Source organism: Babylonia areolata, chromosome 22 (assembly GCF_041734735.1).
Source record: "Babylonia areolata isolate BAREFJ2019XMU chromosome 22, ASM4173473v1, whole genome shotgun sequence".
Lineage (NCBI taxonomy): Eukaryota > Metazoa > Mollusca > Gastropoda > Neogastropoda > Buccinidae > Babylonia > Babylonia areolata.
In genome coordinates this window covers 42772796-42793319 of record NC_134897.1, presented here as the reverse complement: position 1 = coordinate 42793319, position 20524 = coordinate 42772796, and the positions used below count along the sequence as shown (strand labels likewise).

Below are 20524 nucleotides of genomic sequence, written 5' to 3'. Positions count from 1 at the left end.
CACCACAGTCACCCCGTCCCCCACTGTTCATCACGGAAGTGACGGGGTCCTGAACTATGACAGCATTTCCTGTGAAGACTTAGCCAATCAGGGCTGTGCCATCATGGATGTCGTGTGCCCTCACGTCAACTGCCCGGATGTTTGCCAAACATGCTGTACGTTTTGTTTTGTTTCGTTCTACTCTGTTTTGTGTGTGTATGTTTGAGTGTGTGTTGTGTGTATGTTTGTGTGTGTGTGTGTGTGTGTGTGTGTGTGTGTGTTGTGTATGTTTCAGTGTGTTTGTGTATGTTTCAGTGTGTGTTGTGTGTATGTTTGAGTGTGTTTGTGTATGTTTGAGTGTGTTGTGTGTATGTTTCAGCGCGTGTTTGTGTATGTTTGAATGTGTGTTGTGCGCATGTTTGACTGTGTTTGTGTATATGTTTTAGTGTGTTTGTGTATGTATTGTGATGATAGACACAGAGAGAGAATGAGAGAGAGTAATGAATGAATTGACTGTGATTTCAGTTTCACCCATTGTGACAGTGACGTCCACGCCTGCTCCGTAACACAAGTCGTCCAAATCTCTCCGGTGCTTTCAAACACCCATGCAACTTCATTTTGCCCATATTCATGGTTCCCATAGCATAAATATATGATAACGATCATAAAAATGATGATAATGATAATAATATCAATTTTCATTTTGTCATTAATAGCATTATTATTGTTACAATCATTATGACATGGGGTAAGAATTTCCCTCCACACCTCCCACCCCTACTTCTTGTTTTCTCGCCATAAACTGCACCAAACACGTCAACAGGAATATGCCCATGGGACGCTGGGTTCTGCTGTGATGAGAAGGAGCGAGTGGTTTCCAAATGGTTCTCTGCGTGGGCACCTAATATGATCGACGATGATGATGATGTGGTGTATGTGTGCGTGCATGCGTGTCCGTGCGTGCGTGCGTGCGTGTGTCTGTCTGTGTGTGTGTGGACATGGCTTGCTTGTGGTGATTCTGCTATTTCCATAGAACGTGCAATCTTGGGCGTGAGAGGATGTTACTTATGTTGATTTAATAATGAGATCGCTTCGTCATCTCTTGCATTAACTGACCAGAGTATCAATTGTTATCTACGGCTATTCCTGTGTTCTCTCTCTCTCTCTCTCTCTCTCTCTCTCTCTCTCTCTCTCTCTCTCTCTCTCTCTCGTCCATTTCCATTTTTTTGTGAATTTTTTGCTTGAAGCAATAAACATGAAACATATTCCATCCAGTGGTGTTGAACACATTCATTCAATCGTTCTTTTTTTTCTTTTTCTTTTTTTTTTACCTATTGACTTACATGCTCCTCGTTTGTTTTAAGGATTTGGAAAGATGATGTAATGTAAATAGAACGGAGTTCTGGGAAGGAAATATAAACTGACAAGCAGTCTTCTCCAATGACTTGCGTGAACATGTAATTTGTCGTTTGGTAACAAGAGACGTGACCCGGTGGACACAAATCATCCATTTCTTATTTATTGAGCTCGTTTTCCTTACATTCAAGGCCATAAAATCTTTTTCTTAATAACTCACAGAGGGAACGGGGATGATGATGATGATGATGTGTGTGTGTGTGTGTGTGTGTGTGTGTGTGTGTGTGTGTGTGTGTGTGTGTGTGTGTTCTTTCTTTATGCGCGCTGAAACATACTTCGCAGTGGGAAGATCAGTCACAGCTTCTTTTTTTTCTTTCTTTTTTTTTCTTTTTTTTTTCTTTTTTGAGGTATGAATATTTGTTGTTTGTTGCCGTTTGTTCGTTGTCTGTTTTCATGGTTGTTGTTACTTTTGTTTGTTGTTGTTGTTGTTGGAATGGGGGGGGGGGGCAGACGGGTTTGCATGGTGAAGGGGGTTTGGGGTGTGAGTCGAACGAACATCATCTCTTAACAACTTGGTCGTTTGGCGAATAGAGCGCCATGCAACGCATCGGTCGCCCAGATGTAACCCTGCGAAGAGCAGATGGACAAGTCTACCAGCTACTCTGAATCCAGGACCATCATTAAGGCCAAGCTGCAGAACAAGTGGAAGCAGCAGCATCCATGCCACAACAGAGCAGACCCGTACTACCTGCTGACTCGTCGAGAGCAGGTAGCCATTTTCAGGCTCAGGACAGGCCACAACCGCCTGAAACACCACCTATACACGAAACTCCGTATCGGCGACACAGAGCAGTGCCCCTGCAGAACAGGCAGCCAGACAACAGAACATCTGCTGCAGTCCAGGCCGCTCCACCAAGCACTCCGAGAGAAAACCTGGCCCGAACCACCACGCATACACACACACACAAACACACACATTCCCCACCGCATACACACACACACACACACACACACACACACACACACACACACACACACACACAACTTATATGCAACAAACATGCAGTTTCGGAGATATGAAAACACAAACAAAAGTACACAAGCCCAACACTTCACATAAAAGCACACGAGCCCCTGCCCCCCCCCCCCCCCCCCCCCCCCCACACACACACACACACACACACACACAAAGAATGAAGGAAAGACAGACAGGAGAAGGGAAGAAGAAAAGAAGGAAAGAGGGGAGAAAGGAAGGATAGAAAGACACATGGACCGGTCAGTCAGCTTTTGAGTGAAGAAAGGAAGACAGGAAAGAAGAAGGAAGGAAAGGAGGAAAGAAAAAAGGAATCAAAAAAGAAAGAAGAAAGGAGGGATGGAGGAAAGAAGAAAAGAAGGAAGGAAAGAAGGAAAGAAAAAAGGAAGGACAGGAGGCGGAAAGAGGAAGGAAGGAAAGCAGGAAAGAAAAAAGGAAGGAAGGACGGAAAGGAGGAAAGAAGAAAGGAAGGAAGGAAGAGAGGAAAGAAGAAAGGAAGAAAAGGAGGAAAGAAATAAAGAAAAAAAGAAAGGAAGGAAGGACGGAAAGGAGGAAAGAAGAAAGGAAGGAAAGGAGGAAGGATGACAGAAAAGTAGGAAGGCAGTGAGGCAGGTAAACAGGAAGGAAGAGAAGGATGGAGCTAAGAATGAATGAAGAAAGGAAGAAGGAAAGACAGAAGGAAGAAAGAGAGGAAGGCAGCAAGATCGGAAAGGCTGGTGGAAGGAAGGATGAAAAACAGTAAGGCAAAACTACAAGAAGGAAATGTGGAGAGAAGAAAGGAAGGAAGGAAGGAAGATAGGGAAAACGGAAGGAACACTGAAAGGAATGAATAAAAGACATGAGAAGGGAAGGAAGGAAGGTAAGAAAAAGTGAAGAAAAGAAAGAGGAAAAGATGGATGGCGGGATGGGAGGAAAAAAGAAAAGACCAGAAAGGAAGGAAGGCAGCCAGGAAGAGAGGAAGGAAGAATGGGAAGCTCTTCCCCTCCCCTCCTCTCTCTCTCTCTCTCTCTCTCTCTCTCTCTCTCTCTCTATTTGTCTATATGTTTATCTATCTGCGTCTTTGTCTTCCTCTCTCTCTCTCTCTCTCTCTCTCTCTCTCTCTCTCTCTCTCTCTATTTGTCTATATGTTTATCTATCTGCGTCTTTGTCTTTCTCTCTCTCTCTCTCTCTCTCTCTCTGTCTCTCTCTCTCTCTCTCTCTATCTATCTATCTATCTATCTATCTATCTTTCTCTCTCTCGCACACACACACACACACACACTCCCTTCTCACTCCCCCATCTCACTCTCTTTCTTTGTGTGTCTCTCTCTTTCTGGTTCACAAATTATGAATTGTTGATGTCCATTCTGAGGACATTCTGCCTTCACCACACCCTGTCCCACATCCAGCTGTTTCATCACCTCCGATTCCTATAAGCTTCTGGGTATGATACGACTCGATGAAATCAGAAAATTAAGTTCTGCACAATAGATAAATCTGCTTATTGATTCCCCCCTCCCCAACACAAAAAAATGCGCAAAATAATTTAAATCTACAAACATAATTTTATGTGTCAGATATCTTACATTCCTCATGCTCTGATTTACATGATACAACCTCGTGTACTGGTGTCACGTGTTCCTCCCTAGGAGTTAACAAAATCAAACGTCAAAATATCTGCTTCCGAAACAACAAAAGGAAAATGTCCACATATAATAGCAACATCTGTCAGAACTGAATTAGAAGAAAATTATGGTTATCATTTAAAAGTTTACTCTGATGGCTCGATTCTGGAGCATAGCAGTGCTGGATCTGCTTTTGTGATTCCCAGCCTGCGTTTCTCTCTCTCTCTCTCTCTCTGACTCTCTGTCTCTCTTTCTCTCTCTCTCTCTTTGTCTCTCTCTGACTCTCTCTCTCTCTCTCTCTCTCTCTCTCTCTCTCTCTCTCTCTCTCTCTCTCTCTCTGTTATAGCATTGATAACACCTTACAATGTTAGACACGACACTCCCTACAAACACATCTGCTTAGTTTTGTTATGACACGCACACTGTCATCACTAGCCACGGTGAGGAAATCCTGAAAGAAATAGGTTATCGCTTCTTACCTTGGCGTCTCCTTTGTTGCTTTCAAAGTGCGGGTTGTTTGGTTGTGAGAAGAGGTGGCCTGAAGTTTTTTTTGTTTTTTCAGTTCATCCAGGAATGGCTGCCATAGTTCGCATTGTGTTCCTTCTTGCTCTCCCTCTGCCCCTGTGTTCAGGTGAGCAATGGGAAATGTCTTCGTCTGGTGTTTGTTGGAAAGTGGGTATACCTGTGACTATGAGTTGTTTGGCTTTTTGGCTTTTTTTTTAGGGGGGAGGGGGGTTCTTTTTTTTTCTTTTCTTTTTTTTTTGGGTGGGGGGGTGTCAGTTGTTGCAGTGTGTGAGGTTCTTTTTTTTTACAGTGTCATGTATTGAGAAAGTTTGCGAATATATGTCTGTCTCTCTTTCTCCACCTTGGTTACACCTTCTGAACACAGAGGCACATTACTGATGTCTTTTGTGTTTTGAAAAAGTCATACATTAGCAATGGACTGCTGATGATTGTCAACACTGAAGATGATTTCAGGTCAGGGATGTGAGACTTTAACATATGGCAAGTTAGTATATGATCGGCTGTTATGTGAGCACCACAGGTACAAGAAACATTACCTACATACTTGGTCTTAAAACAATTCATTTTCCATCTGCAGATCAAAGAAATAAGTTGCTCTTATGAAAATCGTTTTGGTATTGTTTTCCCATAAAGCCATACATTTCCTCCGAATTACCGATATTTTTTTCTTCAAGCTGAAATTTTGACCAGTGAAATTTTTCTACCATGGTGTAACATTCCAGTAGTGATAGTGGAATATTTAATTCTAACTCCTTCATGGAACTTGTAGCTCCATTTTGGGTCAAATGTCACCTTTTTCATTACTGTAAAAACCGCAATGAGAAGGAATCCAGGAAAAGATTATGTGAGAGCCACTTGGTAAGAGTTGGTGAATCAAATGGTTGATTTCAATAATGATTTCATACCTGACTGTTTCTTTGAAAAGTTTAATGGCGTAAAGAACTATTTAAGAATCAACACAAAATATAATCTGAAATGTAGTTTTCGGAAAGGATATCATAAAAATTTAACGCCATTAGAAATGCTCTAGAGTTCAGCTGTGAAGATGGACTTATTCTCTCCCAGATGAAATGAGCTTTGAAACTTAAGATCTGGAATAACGAAAGCAGCACCAGCTCAGTTATTTAGAACAGAGCCGTCTGTAAATATTTTAGATGATCAGGATATTTGTCTTCCAAATGAATTCGTACATGCAATGTAAGTAAATTTATGTTGTCATTTTTGGTCAGATCAGTATGATCGATAGCAAATTGCGCTCTTTGAAGTTCCCATACAGGCATAGGTGGTTCAGGCAGACCTTTTAGCAAAAGGTGGGGTTTTATTCACGTCGGAATTTGTCAGAATATTTTACGTGTATAAGAAGATATAGATCTTATTCTCTTCGGAAAATCTCTCTCCCAACCCAACTTCTGTTTATACAGCTTGGTGGTGGAGACGGGAGGACAACCGGCGATGTTTCCCGGAAATGTACAGGGATTTTCAGTGCTACAGCAGACAGCTCGAGACTAACTTGCTACTTCCCCAATCCCCCCAGCAGCAAGGGATCCGGTTTGAGCTGTACACCTCCTCCCACCGATCCACCCCTCAGGTGTTACATGCTCTGGACGATTCCAGGAACAGGCTTACGGACTTCGACTTTGATGGACAGGTACCTATGTTTTTCTGTCATGGTGATGTCTGTGTTTCTCTGTCATGGTAGCGTCTGTGTTTCTCTGTCATAGCAATGTCTGTGTTTCTCTGTCATAGCGATGTCTGTGTTTCTCTCTCTGTCATAGCGATGTCTGTGTTTCTCTGTCATAGCGATGTCTGTGTTTGTCTGTCATAGCGATGTCTGTGTTTCTCTCTCTGTCATAGCGATGTCTGTGTTTCTCTGTCATAGAGATGTCTGTGTTTTTCTCTATTTTTGCAGTGTCTGAGTTTCTGTGTCATAGCTGTGTCTGTGTTTTCTTATTCTCCGTTATAGTGGTGTTTGTGTCTGCCGTGGTGGCGTCTGTTTCTGTGCCGCAATGGTGTCTATATTTCTCTGTCGTAGTTATCCTCATTTCTTTCTTTACCTCATTCTCCTCATTTCTTTCTTTACCTCATTCTCCTCATTTCTTTCTGGGTTTTTTCACAGTTTCAGTTTCAGTTTCAGTTGCTCAAGGAGGCGTCACTGCGCTCGGACAAACCATATACGCTACACCACATCTGCCAAGCAGATGCCTGACCAGCAGCGTAACCCAACGCGCTTAGTCAGGCCTTGAGAAAAAAAAAAAAAAAAAAAAAAAAAAAAAAAAAAAAAAAAGGGGGGGGGGGGGAATAAATAATAGATAAGCTTACATAAATAAATAAATAAATAAATAAATAAATAATAATTATAATACAGAAAAAGGTAGTAGTAATAATAATAGTAATACTAATAAAATGATAATAATAAAAAATAAATAAATAAATAAATAAGACAACAATGGTGATAATTAAGCGAATGAATGTAAAATATGACGACACACATTCACACATACACCCACACATGCATAACAGAAATGCACCAAACATGCAGTTTCACAGATATGAAAGTACAGTCAAATACATATAAACGTACATGAGCTCCAACACACACACACACACACACACACATTACCTTGCACCTCCTCCAACCCCCTCCTCCACACACTCATTTCTAGCCTACGTATCGCAGCTTCCACGGCACACACACACACACACACACACACACACACACACACACGCACGCAAACACACACTCACAGAGATGAACACTTACTTGTACAAGCACACACATATACGCCCATATCTCCCACCCCCAACCCCCACACATATATACAAAGATATATATATATATATATATATATATATATATATATATATATACACACACCCGTACACAGATCTCTCCTGACACTTGTGTACACTTACACTCTCGCGCATTCACAAACGCACTCAAAAACACAGACCCACACATCCACACAAACACACACATCCACACACGCACACGCACAGAGGCTGCCAAGAGGGATGGGAAAAGATCTCTGATGCCAAGAACGTGGCGTCTAGTGTGTTGCTCAGTCTATTGTATTTGGAAAGGCCCACAGAGACTCTGTTCCGTTTTGAAGAAATTTGCGCAATGTTGGTTTGGAAATGATGCCGATATTTGTTTGATTTGCAAAGCATCGTGCTCTACCTTTCATGTTAGACTTTCGGCCGCTCCCTCTCTCTGCTTTTATTTCTTTGAGGCGATCGATGGTGTGATGGCCTTGTACCTGTTCTTTTTGGTATTCTTTGACTTTTCTGAGAATTTCCGATTTTCCTAGATGTAGGCCGCTCGTTGGTGTTGCGTTACCAGCAAGTCTGTCAGCTCGCTCATTTCCCTTAACACCTGCATGTCCCGGGCAGTATGACCATGTGAGTTTTTTAATCTGAAAGTTGCGCATTGCCTTATGCCACTCTGGGCTTCCCATTCCGTTTTCAATTTTCTGTATGAGGTTCATTGAGTCGGTTAGAATCATGGCATGTTGGTTTCCGGGCGTATGGATGGACGATAGCCACTGGAGGGCATGTGTCGCAGCTTCAACTTCCATCGTTAGGCTGGAGGTTGTGACTTTGTAGGCAGCATTCTCTTCCCAAATTGTTTTTCCATTTTGTTTCGCAGTGAATCCCCAACCAGACTGGTCTTTGGTGACTGAGCCATCTGTGTATATGATGATGTCCTCTTCTTTACTGTTTTCTTCTATGAGTAGCTTCACTTCCGCATCTGTTTTGCCCTCTGGCCATTCCCGACAATGTCTTCCTAGAGTAGGTGAAATGACTGTGTTGAATAGATGGTTGAGGTTTTTGGGGTTTTTCTCCCATTCTTTTGTTTCTTTCAGGTCTTGTAGTCGGCATACTAGCTGGATTGTGTCTTCTGCTTGTCCCATCCATGATCTTCCTCGTCCTAGACGGCTGCCTTTTGGTTCTTTGACTGCGTCATGCAGTGGGTTTTGAGGGTTTTCTAATGCTTTGAAGTAGGTCTTGACCTGTTCTAACTTGTTTCTGGCCTGTACTGAAGGAAGGTCAAGCAGGTATCGCATGGTTTCTGTGGGCGTGTCTTTTGTTGTTCCAAGGATCAGCCTCATAGCTTCATTTTGTACTCTTTCTAATTTTAGGAGGTTGCTTTGAGACGGTGTTGTAAGCCCAAGTCCGTAGTCGATCACGCTGAGGACGAGTGATTGGTATAGCAGGAAGAGGTGGCGTTGTTCAATTCCTTTGGTTGCCATTGCTTTTAAGACTGAAAAGCCCTTTTCACAAAGTACAGGATATTCACAACATTCATCTTGGATGAAATACCTTTCCTGCCTACTCCTGGTTCTCAGTCCAACGGTACATCTCTCCTTTCCTTTAGTCCCTTGATCGAAATCCTTTACATCCTGAAAGAAATAACAACAGGCCCAAAATCCTGTGAGCTCGATCTCATACCAACCCCCGACTTTTCCTGGTGTGTTCCACAACTTCCCCCCGAATCACGAACATTATTAACACATTTCTTCTTACTTGAACATTTCCATTAGTCGTCAAAACTGCAATTGTCTTGCCTCTTCTGAAGAAACCCAACCTTGACTCAAACATTTTGTAAGACTATCGAACCCTCTTTCTTTGTTCTTCTAGAAAAGCTACCCGATCCAGCTTGAGCAGCTTTGCCTCAACGATCTCCTCCACCGCTTTCAGTCTACCTGCCATGCTGACCGCAACACCAAAATATATCTCTTTCACATCCCAAATAAGCCGTTGTTAACGTCCGACTCAGGGAAAAAAATCACCATTTTTCACTGTTCTCAACTTGTCAGCCGCTTTTGACACAATAGACATTTTGATCCTTCTTCCCGTCTTGTACATTCGGTGTTGCATCGCTCTCAGTTCTAATCGTATCTCACTGATTCCAGTCTGTTACAGCTGACAATCGCCACTGACACAGAGTTGCACAAGGATCTGTTTTTGGTCCCGTGCTCTTCACACTTTACACTTGCTGAAAATAACAACCACCGCAATGTTACTCATCATTCCTACGCTGGTCACACTCAAGTTCAGAAAAGTGACACTTCTGAATTTTTTTTCATTTCTCTTCCATGAAATATCCCATTCCTTCCTGAGCATTCATAACTGGATGACTCAAACAGACAATCCTAATCAATGTTCACAGTAAACAATTTTTTTTTCTTCTCTCACAATTGGATTTTTTTTTCTCACAATTGACTCACTTGAACTTGGTAATGCACTCATCTCTCTTTCCAGCACGGTCTATACTGTCTCAAGCTTCCTGCTTACATGAAATTATGCCATAGTGGTGTCCGTGTTTCTCTGTCAAATTGATGTTTGTATATTCCTGTGTTATAGTGATAGATGCATTTGTAGTGGCCTGTGTTTTCTTTTCATAGGGATGTATATATTTCCATTTCCAACTAATATATGTATTCATTTGTCAAGAAACGAGAGTGTTTGTTTCTTTGTCAGATATATATATATATATATATATATATATATATATCGTTTGTTTGATTGTTTGTTTGCTAATCAGTGAAATAAACAGGGATACATGTGTGTTTTGCTGTCAAGGTGAAGGTTTTGTTTTAGCAGTTAAATAACTGTGGAGATACATGCGTGTTTGTGTAAAAGTGATATCCGTGAGTATCTGTCAAGTGCCTATTGTGAAACGCGTGTTTCTGTGTCAGAATGATAACCGAAAGTGACTGCCAAGGCGCCTCTAGTGATGCATGTGTGTTCTTCTGTGTCAAAGTGATAAATGTGTGTATCTGCCAAATGCCTATAGTGATGCATGTGTGTTCTTCTGTGTCAAAGTGATAAATGCGTGTAAGCCAAATGCCTATGGTGATACATGAGTGCTTTGCTGACAGGTGGCTGTGGTGATACATGGATTCATACATTCTGCCAGAGTAGATTGGGTCCGGACTATGGTCAGCCAGCTGCTGAGTGTGGTTGGTACTGAACACTGTGGAAGGAAGAAATGAATGGATGAAGGAAGGAAGGAAGAAATGAATGGATGAAGGAAGGAAGGAAGAAATGAATGGATGAAGGAAGGAAGGAAGGAATCTATCCAACGGTGGAGATTGGCCGACTTACATGCCTTTGTTTAAACACACACACACACACACACACACACACACACACACACACACACACACACACACACACACAAAGAGAGAGAGAGAGAGAGAGAGAGAGAGAGAGAGAGAGAAAGAGAGAGAGAGTGAGTGAGAGAGAGAGAGAGAGAGAGAGAGAGAGAGAGAGAGAGACGTGCAAATTAAATACAGATGACAAATAAATACAATGAAAGAGCTTGGGACTGGGTATCGGCTTGGTCTAGATAAGGAGGACATTTGTCATATATGATTTTATGCATGAGTACACACTTATTGTATTGTGGATGCTTAGTAAAAGGAAGGGGACCTGGCACTTAATATTGATGACTGCGTATTTTGTAAAACACGGTCGAGATGCTTTAGAGTATCCCAATGTACAGAATTTAGTTCTTTTATGTGCACTTTCCTGCGGTTGTTTGAAACGTAATTGATTCTAGACACGATGTGCGAATGGAGAAATAAGTAGGAAACCTCTAGACTGGTAACATGTTTTAACTCACTCAGTACGGCCAGTCCTCTCTTCTCCTCTACACAGACCCCTCGGATGTCCAGTGGGTGTCTGAATGACCCAACCTTTAGCTTCCGTCGTCAGAATTGTGGTATTCTTTGTCAACATTCACGTCTTCAGTATAAGAGCCTTCCGCTTGCAATATTTTGATGATGGTAATTGGGGTGAAACGCTGTTAACGTCGACTCTTTCGCCATTCGTATGGAAAGAGTTAAACAAGATAACAAATACAATTTCTCCTTCTTCTTCTTCTTCTGTTTTTTCCAACCGGCCTTGGAGAGAAAAGTTACATGTGATTGTGTGCTTTCTGTTAAAGCTGGTTGCCGATCTGACACCAAGATGTCGACGTTCTGCAACTTGTTTAATAGCTTTAGCTTAGCTGTTAAGTGATTAAGTGAGGGGAATCTAAGCCACGCTGTTGCTTTTGTAGAGTGGCTGCTATCAGACTATTTTCTTCTTCTGGTTTGAGGATCATATTCTTTCCTGAACACCAGTCGGGCTCTTCAGCAAGGTTTGTTTGCATTCTGTCACTAACATGCTCTAACTTTACTCCAGCAGTACAAAGAGAGGAGCCATCTACGAATATGACGAATGATAATGTAAGATCATGAATATGATGGTTGAATAATAGCGGGCCGAGAACTATGCGTTGGGAATGCCCTTTTTATTATTTTTTTTATAAATAATCCCTTAATTCACATTATTTCGATAAAGACCTGTTCATTAATGCATTCTGTATTCTTTGTTTTTAATTTAACTCCAAGAACTTAACAGAATTGGAGCTAAGCTGATATATGCGTGGCTTTTCAAGAAGTATCCAATGGTCAAGGAAGTCAAATGCTTTCTTCAGTTCTAGAAATGTTGCATTGACTTTTTAGATGTTAGCGTCTCAGTATCCTGCGAACCTTTTTCCTATAATATATACTGTCCTAATCGAACCATCCATCTTTTTGTTTCCTATGTTTCACGCTAATAGTTTTCTCCATACAAGTTGCATATTCTCAAATATACTCATTGAAAAATTCTAAAGCTTTTTTTACGTTCACATCAGTGAGATCCAAAGCCATTTTCAATTATCATTTATTTAAATCTCACTCAATTTACCATGAAATTCTTGACTATACTGATCATTCTACAATATTTTTTTTCTATCATGGTATTGCATTTGTTCCTTTTGAATACGTTAACATCTGAAAAAGAAATACGGCACTCAAGAGTAAAGTGATCAAATTCATTTCCATCAGCAACACACAATCTATGTACATCACAAAAAAAGTTCATAAAAGTTATTATTTGACAAAATAAAGTAATCATTGACACTGCTTCCATTTTCACCTGTTTGTGTATAGTTACGTTCCTGGTAGCCGTTACATATCCCATTTACCATTAAATTTCTATCATGACCACAGCCATCCCACTATTAAAAACAAAATACTGAAAGTATGATCAGAACGTTCGATACCATCTCCATGTCAGGTACCCAACGTGATCGCTGTGGACTGGTCCCGCGGGGCCCGGGCACCAAACTATCCGCAGGCCGTCGCCAACACTCGGGTGGTAGGAGCCCAGCTGGCTACCCTGATCCGGACCCTGGGGGCGGCGCCTGACCGGTGGCACCTGATCGGCCACTCCCTGGGGGCTCAAGTGGCGGGGTTCGCTGGGGCCAAGTTCGGCCCTGATCTGGGCTTTGTGAGCCAGAAAATTGGACGCATCACTGGTAGGTATTTTCAAGTGAATGTTGATACCATCTTCATACCTTCAGAGGATGCTGAGTATGTGATCATGGGTACTGTGCCATGTAAAGAGCCATTGTTATCCGAGTTCACCCCAGCGCTTCTCCCCTCCGCCTTTCCCCCAACCCACTGACCCCACTCTCTGGCTCAAGATGTTCAGTGTGGGCAGTGCACCAGTGTGAGGTAGCACTGACTTCTGTGTATAGTTTTCGTTAGCCTTCCCTTCCCCAGTGCAACAACCTTCGTGCGATCAAAGATAGTCTGCCAGTGTAGGCTGCCATTTTATTCACGTCCAGTCTATCTCCATACCCCACTCCAACTTCTCCACCACCCGACAAGAGGTCTGGGATGTTCAGTGTGTGATCATGGGCACAGTGCCATTCTAAGTACTAATCCATCGCGTTCCTGCTTCCTGCCCCTTTCGTGAAGTGCAGCATTTTGTTTTGTTACCCCACCACCCGATACCAGACGATCACAGAGTGATCATGGATGTGTAGCAGTGCTAGGTTCCATCATGATTCTGTTTTAGGTTCCATCATGTTCCAGTGCTAGGTTCCATCATGATTCTGTGCTAGGTTCCATCGTGTTCCTATGCTAGGTTCCATCATGATTCTGTACTAGGTTCCATCGTGTTTCTGTGCTAGGTTCCATCGTGTTCCTATGCTAGGTTCCATCATGATTCTGTTTTAGGTTCCATCATGTTCCTGTGCTAGGTTCCATCGTGTTCCTATGCTAGGTTCCATCATGATTCTGTACCAGGTTCCATCGTGTTTCTATGCTAGGTTCCATCGTGTTCCTATGCTAGGTTCCATCATGATTCTGTACCAGGTTCCATCGTGTTTCTATGCTAGGTTCCATCATGATTCTGTACTAGGTTCCATTGTGTTTCTGTGCTAGGTTCCATCGTGTTCCTTTGCTAGGTTCCATCGTGTTTCTATGCCAGGTTCCATCGTGTTTCTATGCCAGGTTCCATCGTCTTTCTTCCATTGTGTTTCTGTGCTAGGTTCAGTCATGTTTGTGCTAGGTTCCATCGTGTTTCTTTGATTGCTTGATTGATATGGATACTTATATAGCGCCTACCCTCAGTCTTTCTTCCATCGTCTTTCTGTGCCAGGTTCCATCGTCTTTCTGTGTGCAGGACTGGACCCGGCTGCCCCGCTGTTTGAGATACACAGTGCTGCCCACAAACTGGACCCCAGCGACGCCATCTTTGTTGATGTCATCCACACTGACGCCAAGTGGGGAGGTGAGTGGAGATCGGCGATGTGGGCCGTTTGTGTGTGTGTGTGTGTGGTGTGTGTGTGTGTGTGTGTGAAAGAACGTTGAGTTCCGTCCGTGCCAAGGCGTACCACTTCGTGTAAAGTGTGCTATACTGTACTTAACTGTAGTTATTTCCCTTCCCTGACCCCCCCCCTCTCTCTCTCTCTCTCTCTCTCTCCCTCTCACACACACACACACACACACACACACACACACACGCACGCACGCACGCACAGACGAATGCATACACGCATTCACTCACTCACTCATTCATACGCACACACACATACACACGCATGCACGCACACGCACATGCCGTTCACTTCAGATCAAACGTTTACATTTTTGCTAACCTCTGTTACTGATGTAGAAAAGAACATTGTGTACCAAGCCATCTTCACTCTGAAAAGACGGGTACTGGCTTATCTCTGGCACAGAGAATAAGCATGTTGATAACATCTTCACACACACACACACACACACGCGCGCGCGCGCGCGCAGACTTACTCACACTTACAGACACATAATACCTGTTTGGTCGGATTCTTCCTGAGAGAGAAGGGGGAGAGTGGTATTCGTGTTTTTGTTTTTTCTATCAAGGAAAGAAGATGGTAGCCTTGCTCATGTGCAGAAATATTAGCTTGGAACTTGGAATTGACAAGCGGGTAAAAGTTATAACATCGTACACATCAATTTACCCCACGTACCTGGTAATAGTAAAACTAAGGAAATATCTGACCAATCTCAGGAATAAAACCTTTCATTTCTTCTATATCCAATCAGTAACATCGTACACACCAATTTACCCCACGTACCTGGTAATAGTAAACACTAAGGAAATATCTGACCAATCTCAGGAATAAAACCTTTCTTCTCTTGTGTATCCAATCAGGTTTTGGAGTTCAAGAGAGGACGGGTCACGTGGACTTTTATCCCAATGGCGGCACCAGGATGCCCGGATGTACTCGCACTGGAATCTGGTCTCTAATAAACGTGGGAGGTGAGCTGCAGTTTTTGTTCAGGTATCAAATACTCACGTGTTCATGAAGCTACTGGTACACACGGGAAAAGCGCAATTGCCAAAGAATATGCAGTTGAAAAAAGGTATTTTGTCTAGCAAGATTACTCTGTCTCGTTCGGTTACACACACACACACACACACACACACACACACACACACACACGTGCTTGAAGACAAACAACTCAGATGTGTGAGGAAGATGTTCGCGCAGCGTGTTTTGTTTTACAGTTCCCTCACGAAACACTGATACATTGACTGAAACTAATATCAATATCATAATTGCTAATTGTCTCAGACTGATTTCAACATCATTATTGCTATGCATACACTTCTAATTGTAGCAAAATGTGTCTCCCGAAGCCCCATGGGAACAGTCTTGTTGTTATAAATCTGCCTTATATTTAGAAAAAGCACTGGAAAAAATAGTTTTAAAACTAAACTGAACAGTTGCTTATCCTTGTTTAACTCTCTCCATACGAACAGCGAAAGAGACGACGTTAACAGCGTTTCACCCCAATTACCATCAAAATATTGCAAGCAGAAGGCTCTTATACTGAAGAGGTGAATGTTGACAAAGAATACCACAATTCTGACGACGGAAGCTAAAGGTTGGGTCATTCAGACACCCACTGGACATCCGAGGGGTCTGTGTAGAGGAGAAGAGAGGACTGGCCGTACTGAGTGAGTTAATTTGAGTCATGGTGGCAGAATCCACGATGGACTTCTGATCCAGTGCTCTTGAGGCCGTTTCGGAATTGTGTTGTGTCCTTGGGAAGGAACTTCTCGCCACTCAAATGTCAATAGGTATCCGACTGATGTTGGAGAAGATTGATCATAGAAAGGAGAGGACTGGCTTGTGCCTTCCTATGCGTATTTCTGGACACAGTGGATATAGATTCACTGCCCTTATGGCCGTAAAAAGCTTTGGGACTTTGACAGTGATAAACGATTCTGAGAAACACATGTGAAAAGACAGGAAATGAAAGAATGGGTAACGGAAACACACACACACGTACATACACACACACACACACACACACACACACACACACACACACACACACACACACACACACACACGCACGCGCACGCACACACACACACACGTGCGCACGCGCACGTACGCACACACACACACACGCACGCACACACACATACACGCACGCACAATCATGCGCGCAATATCACCTGAGATGAGTGTCATCATTAAACCCGAATGTAACAAAGATGATGAATCAGAACAACGTAGGGACAGGGAGGGGACACCACCCTGATATCACAGTCACCCCTTTGATTGCAGAATTGTTCTGCAGCCACAATAAGGCATACGAGTACTTCACAGCCAGCATCAACCGCAGCAGCAGTCACTTCACCGCTTACCCTTGCAGTACCCAGGGTCGGTGGCAGACGTGTGGCACGTGCGGAAGCGACGGGTGCAACAGGATGGGGTACCACGCCAGCCGCTACCCTGCTGGTCTCTTTGTGCTGCAAACGGGTGCCATCTACCCGTTTCATGCCTAACTGTCAGAGTGTATAGTTATACTGCCCTGGATTGGTGTGTATACAGATTCCCTAGAATCTGGTCTGCATGTACGTGGCATCTGTTTTTCTTTCTCTGTTCAGTGTGGGTAGTGCACCAGTGCACCACTGATTTCTGTGTCTAGTTTTCCTTCTGCAATGGAACAACCTTCGAGCGAACCTTTCTATTTATCTTTTATATTATGCATGTATTATTTCATATGCTGATATTAGTACATACTACAATGTTGCTACACTGGTTCTCAGTACTACTGATGTGTGTGTAGTATTCTGTTGTGGTGATTGCAATTTTGTGTTGGATTAATATAAATTATTGGTTGAAACCATCTGATGTGTATCACAGTCTGTCAGTTGTAATTCAGCTATCATGCTCTCTCCTATACGGCTTGCTCCAGTATAGTGCTACATGGTAACCAATTCATTTGAGTCACTTTGACACAGTATAAGCTTTACATAATCTATAGTGTCAGTGCACTTTCACTAAATCAGTTTAGCTTTAACCACTTTATCTACACTGTTTTAAGTGTCTTAGACATATCATTTGATGTCTGTGTTTGGTCTTCACACATATGCATTATTTATCTTATGTTGTTGCCTACTCCAAACCAAGTGGTAGTCTTTCCATTGTAATATATGATGTGTTTACTAGCCATGTGCTTACTGACATGTTGTACTTATGACATTTGTTGTTTGTGTCTTCTACAGGCACTGTCTTCTCATCTTCGTATCTTTTCTGCTCTTCTTCCCACAACTATTGTAAAATAAAACAATAGAAAAACCCTATTTGTGACTGGCCTCTATTTGCCCCTGGCTTGTGAGAGGGACTTTCTATCCTTTCTCTTTTAATCCTGTAAATTCAAAAATTCAGTTATTCTTTTGTAACCCCTTTATAATATACCACGGTTGCATATATATGTATATTTGTCTCTTTCTCTGTCTGTCTGTCTGTCTCTCTTCTTTTTTTCTTTTCTTTTATTTTAATTGTCCATCTCTCTCTGGCAGCAGTGGTACCTGCAGAAACTGAAATACATGTGAATCACGTGATGACTTCTGTTACCGTCTCGGTCTCTCTCTTTCTCTCTCTTGACACACACACACACAGAGACTAAATTCCGACAGGTAATTAAGCCAGTCAGTCAAACAAATCTGCCTGTCATCCAGTGATGCAGCTTCTGCTTGATGACAACGGTGGAAAGTCGATTCCACGTGCATTCTGCTTCCAGGTCCAGTTACTGACTCCAAGTCAAACGACAGTCGGCCGAGTTAGTCAGAACATTCTTTTCTTCAACTCAAGAGAAGAGGAGAGAAGAGAGAGAGAGAGAGTGATATAGACAAAGAGAGTGGTGTGCGGGCGAACCTCGCTGTGTGTGTGAGAGGATTAGAGAGTTTGCTCTCTGACCGAAGACAGGCGCAGTGTTAGTATCACGTATCACGTTTTCCCGTGCCTTGCGTTTCCTTGCCTTACTCTGTCATTTCAAAATTATTGCTCAATTCCCTTTCTGGCCAGAATGTTCTTCAAGCACCATAGTACATGACAGTAGAAAGCAGATTGTTTTGATATTTCCTTGAGGGGTGTATAGACACCTTCACGGCCTGGTTTCTTCTTCTTCTTCTGCGTTCACTCGTATGCACACGAGTGGGCTTTTACGTGTATGACCGTTTTTACCCCGCCATGTAGGCAGCCATACTCAGTTTTCGGGGATGTGCATGCTGGGTATGTTCTTGTTTCCAAAACCCACCGAACGCTGACATGGATTACAGGATCTTTAACGTGCGTATTTGATCTTCTGCTTGCATATACACACGAAGGGGGTTCAGGCACTAGCAGGTCTGCACATATGTCGACCTGGGAGATCGTAAAAATCTCCACCCTTTACCCACCAGGCGCTGTCACCGTGATTCGATCCCGGGACCCTCAGATTGACAGTCCAACGCTTTAACCACTCGGCTATTGCGCCCGTCGGTCTGGTTTTTTCTGGTCGGTATAGTTTTAAAGTTGATATGAAAATTGAGCATTTTGTTAAACTAAGAACATGTAAAGCCAAGTACAAGTACTTCTAAACGTCGTATGAAGTGAAAAGGACTTCATTTTGAGAAAAGTCAAGACTGGAAATGTTTTTGTTTCATCATTTCAAGGGTATTAACTCGCATGGTGTACAATTTTTAACTGTGAATTCCGACTGATTCTGTGGATATTTTTATGGCAGTTTGGGGCATAATCCAGTAATTGATGAGGCGTTCAGAAATCTTTCTCTGAATAAATATCTAACGGTCTCCTTCTCCAACTTTCCATCACATGTTATCGTGTAATGTCAATTGAATATAGGATTGAACGGGCAGGTCAACAACTTGAAACAAAATGGCGTCGTTCGCGTTCGCAAGAATATGAGCGCGCGCTTTGAATGTGTATAAATATGTGTACTCAATCATTCATTTTTGCCCATGACCTTCAGGGCTCAGCCAACAGATCTATTTAGTCCACCCGTCGTATTGATTTTAGTATTTTCCGAAAAAGACCACTTGGGCGAATGAACATAGTGAAAGCCCTGTACACTCAGAGTAAAATACACAAGCTTTTTATGTACTGAGTATAATTTCAAAATGTAATGTTTAAGATGAGAAAGATCAGTTTAAAGCAAATTAAGTCCCCTAGCATTAATTACAGATTAATTTCCCTTTTTTTACTATCTGCACCAAAACGTTTGCAAAATAAATAAAACTTCCATGCTTAGCAAAAGAAGTTCCTGTTCGAACAAAAAATGAAAATAATGACTGCTCTTGTTGTTGTGTCCGAATATCAGATCAAAGTGCCAAGTTTAAAGAATACAAAAAATATAAATATAACAGTACATGCAGTTTGCATATAATCAGGCTTCATTTTTTATTTTTTGTGCCCATCCCAGAGGTGCAATATTGTTTTAAACAAGATGACTGGAAAGAACTGAATTTTTCCTATTTGTATGCCTAATTTGGTGTCAACTGACAAAGTATTTGCAGAGAAAATGGCAATGTTAAAGTTTACCACGGACACACACACACACACACACACACACACACACACACACACACACACACACACACACACAGACAACCGAACACCGGGTTAAAACATAGACTCACTTTGTTTACACAAGTGAGTCAAAAACAACAACAAAAAAACAAACAACAAAAGAAAAACAACAACAAACAAAACAAAACAAACAAACAAAAACAAACAAACAAACAAACAAAAAACCCAACGAAACAGACAAAACAAAACAAAACAACGACAAAAATCCCCCCAAAACGGAGTGAAGCTTTCAGCGGATGATATCATGATATTCAAGGTGTGTCATGCAGCAAGTTCTGACGTCAGTTGCTGAAGTCTGCACAGGGAGAAGAGAACGTCTGTCACAAGAAACGTCTGCAGTAGATGACCCCCCCGGAGGGAATGATTCAGCGGAAGAGATCTTGATGTTCAAGGTGTTTTATGCAGCGAGTTGTAACGTCAGTTGCTGAAGTCTGCAGGACACTTGGAGTTCCTTTTTACTGGTAATATAACTGATGCCTCCATCACCCTCAAGCCACACGGCATCACCAAATGCTTCTCTTTTTTTTTTTACCGTACATATCTGTCCCCCAATTTCCTTTTGGTTTGCATGTGTTGAAGATATCAAATGGTTGGCGGTGTCTCTATCTAAATAGATCAATGATTATTCAATTTAGTGACTATTCATCCACCTTCATCGATTAATCGACTGGACTCACAACTAAGCAGCAAACAAATACAGTGACTTTCGCTTCTATAAAAGCACACCCCCTTTAGATACATAGCGCTTCATCAGCTTGCACACAGGTG

At 42.3% G+C, this 20524-nt stretch overlaps 1 protein-coding gene across 1 annotated transcript; it reads left to right on the top strand.

Moving 5' to 3' along the window:
- Nucleotides 1-4430: 4430 nt before the first annotated feature.
- Nucleotides 4431-16668, top strand: LOC143297130 (pancreatic lipase-related protein 2-like). The gene is made up of 7 exons (XM_076609305.1): nt 4431-4603; nt 5919-6145; nt 10380-10460; nt 12610-12850; nt 14005-14112; nt 15019-15126; nt 16448-16668. The coding sequence occupies exons 1-7, from the start codon at nt 4546-4548 to the stop codon at nt 16666-16668; spliced, it is 1044 nt and encodes a 347-aa protein (XP_076465420.1). The 5' UTR covers nt 4431-4545.
- The last annotated feature ends 3856 nt before the right edge of the window (nt 16669-20524 follow it).

Excerpts from the sequence above, each read along its gene's own strand:
- LOC143297130 (XM_076609305.1), top strand. The coding sequence starts at position 4,546 with ATGGCTGCCATAGTTCGCATTGTGTTCCTTCTTGCTCTCCCTCTGCCC. Across the intron at positions 10,461-12,609 it reads TCAGCCAGCTGCTGAGTGTG|GTACCCAACGTGATCGCTGT; the intron begins GTTGGTACTGAA and ends TCTCCATGTCAG. Across the intron at positions 14,113-15,018 it reads CACTGACGCCAAGTGGGGAG|GTTTTGGAGTTCAAGAGAGG; the intron begins GTGAGTGGAGAT and ends GTATCCAATCAG.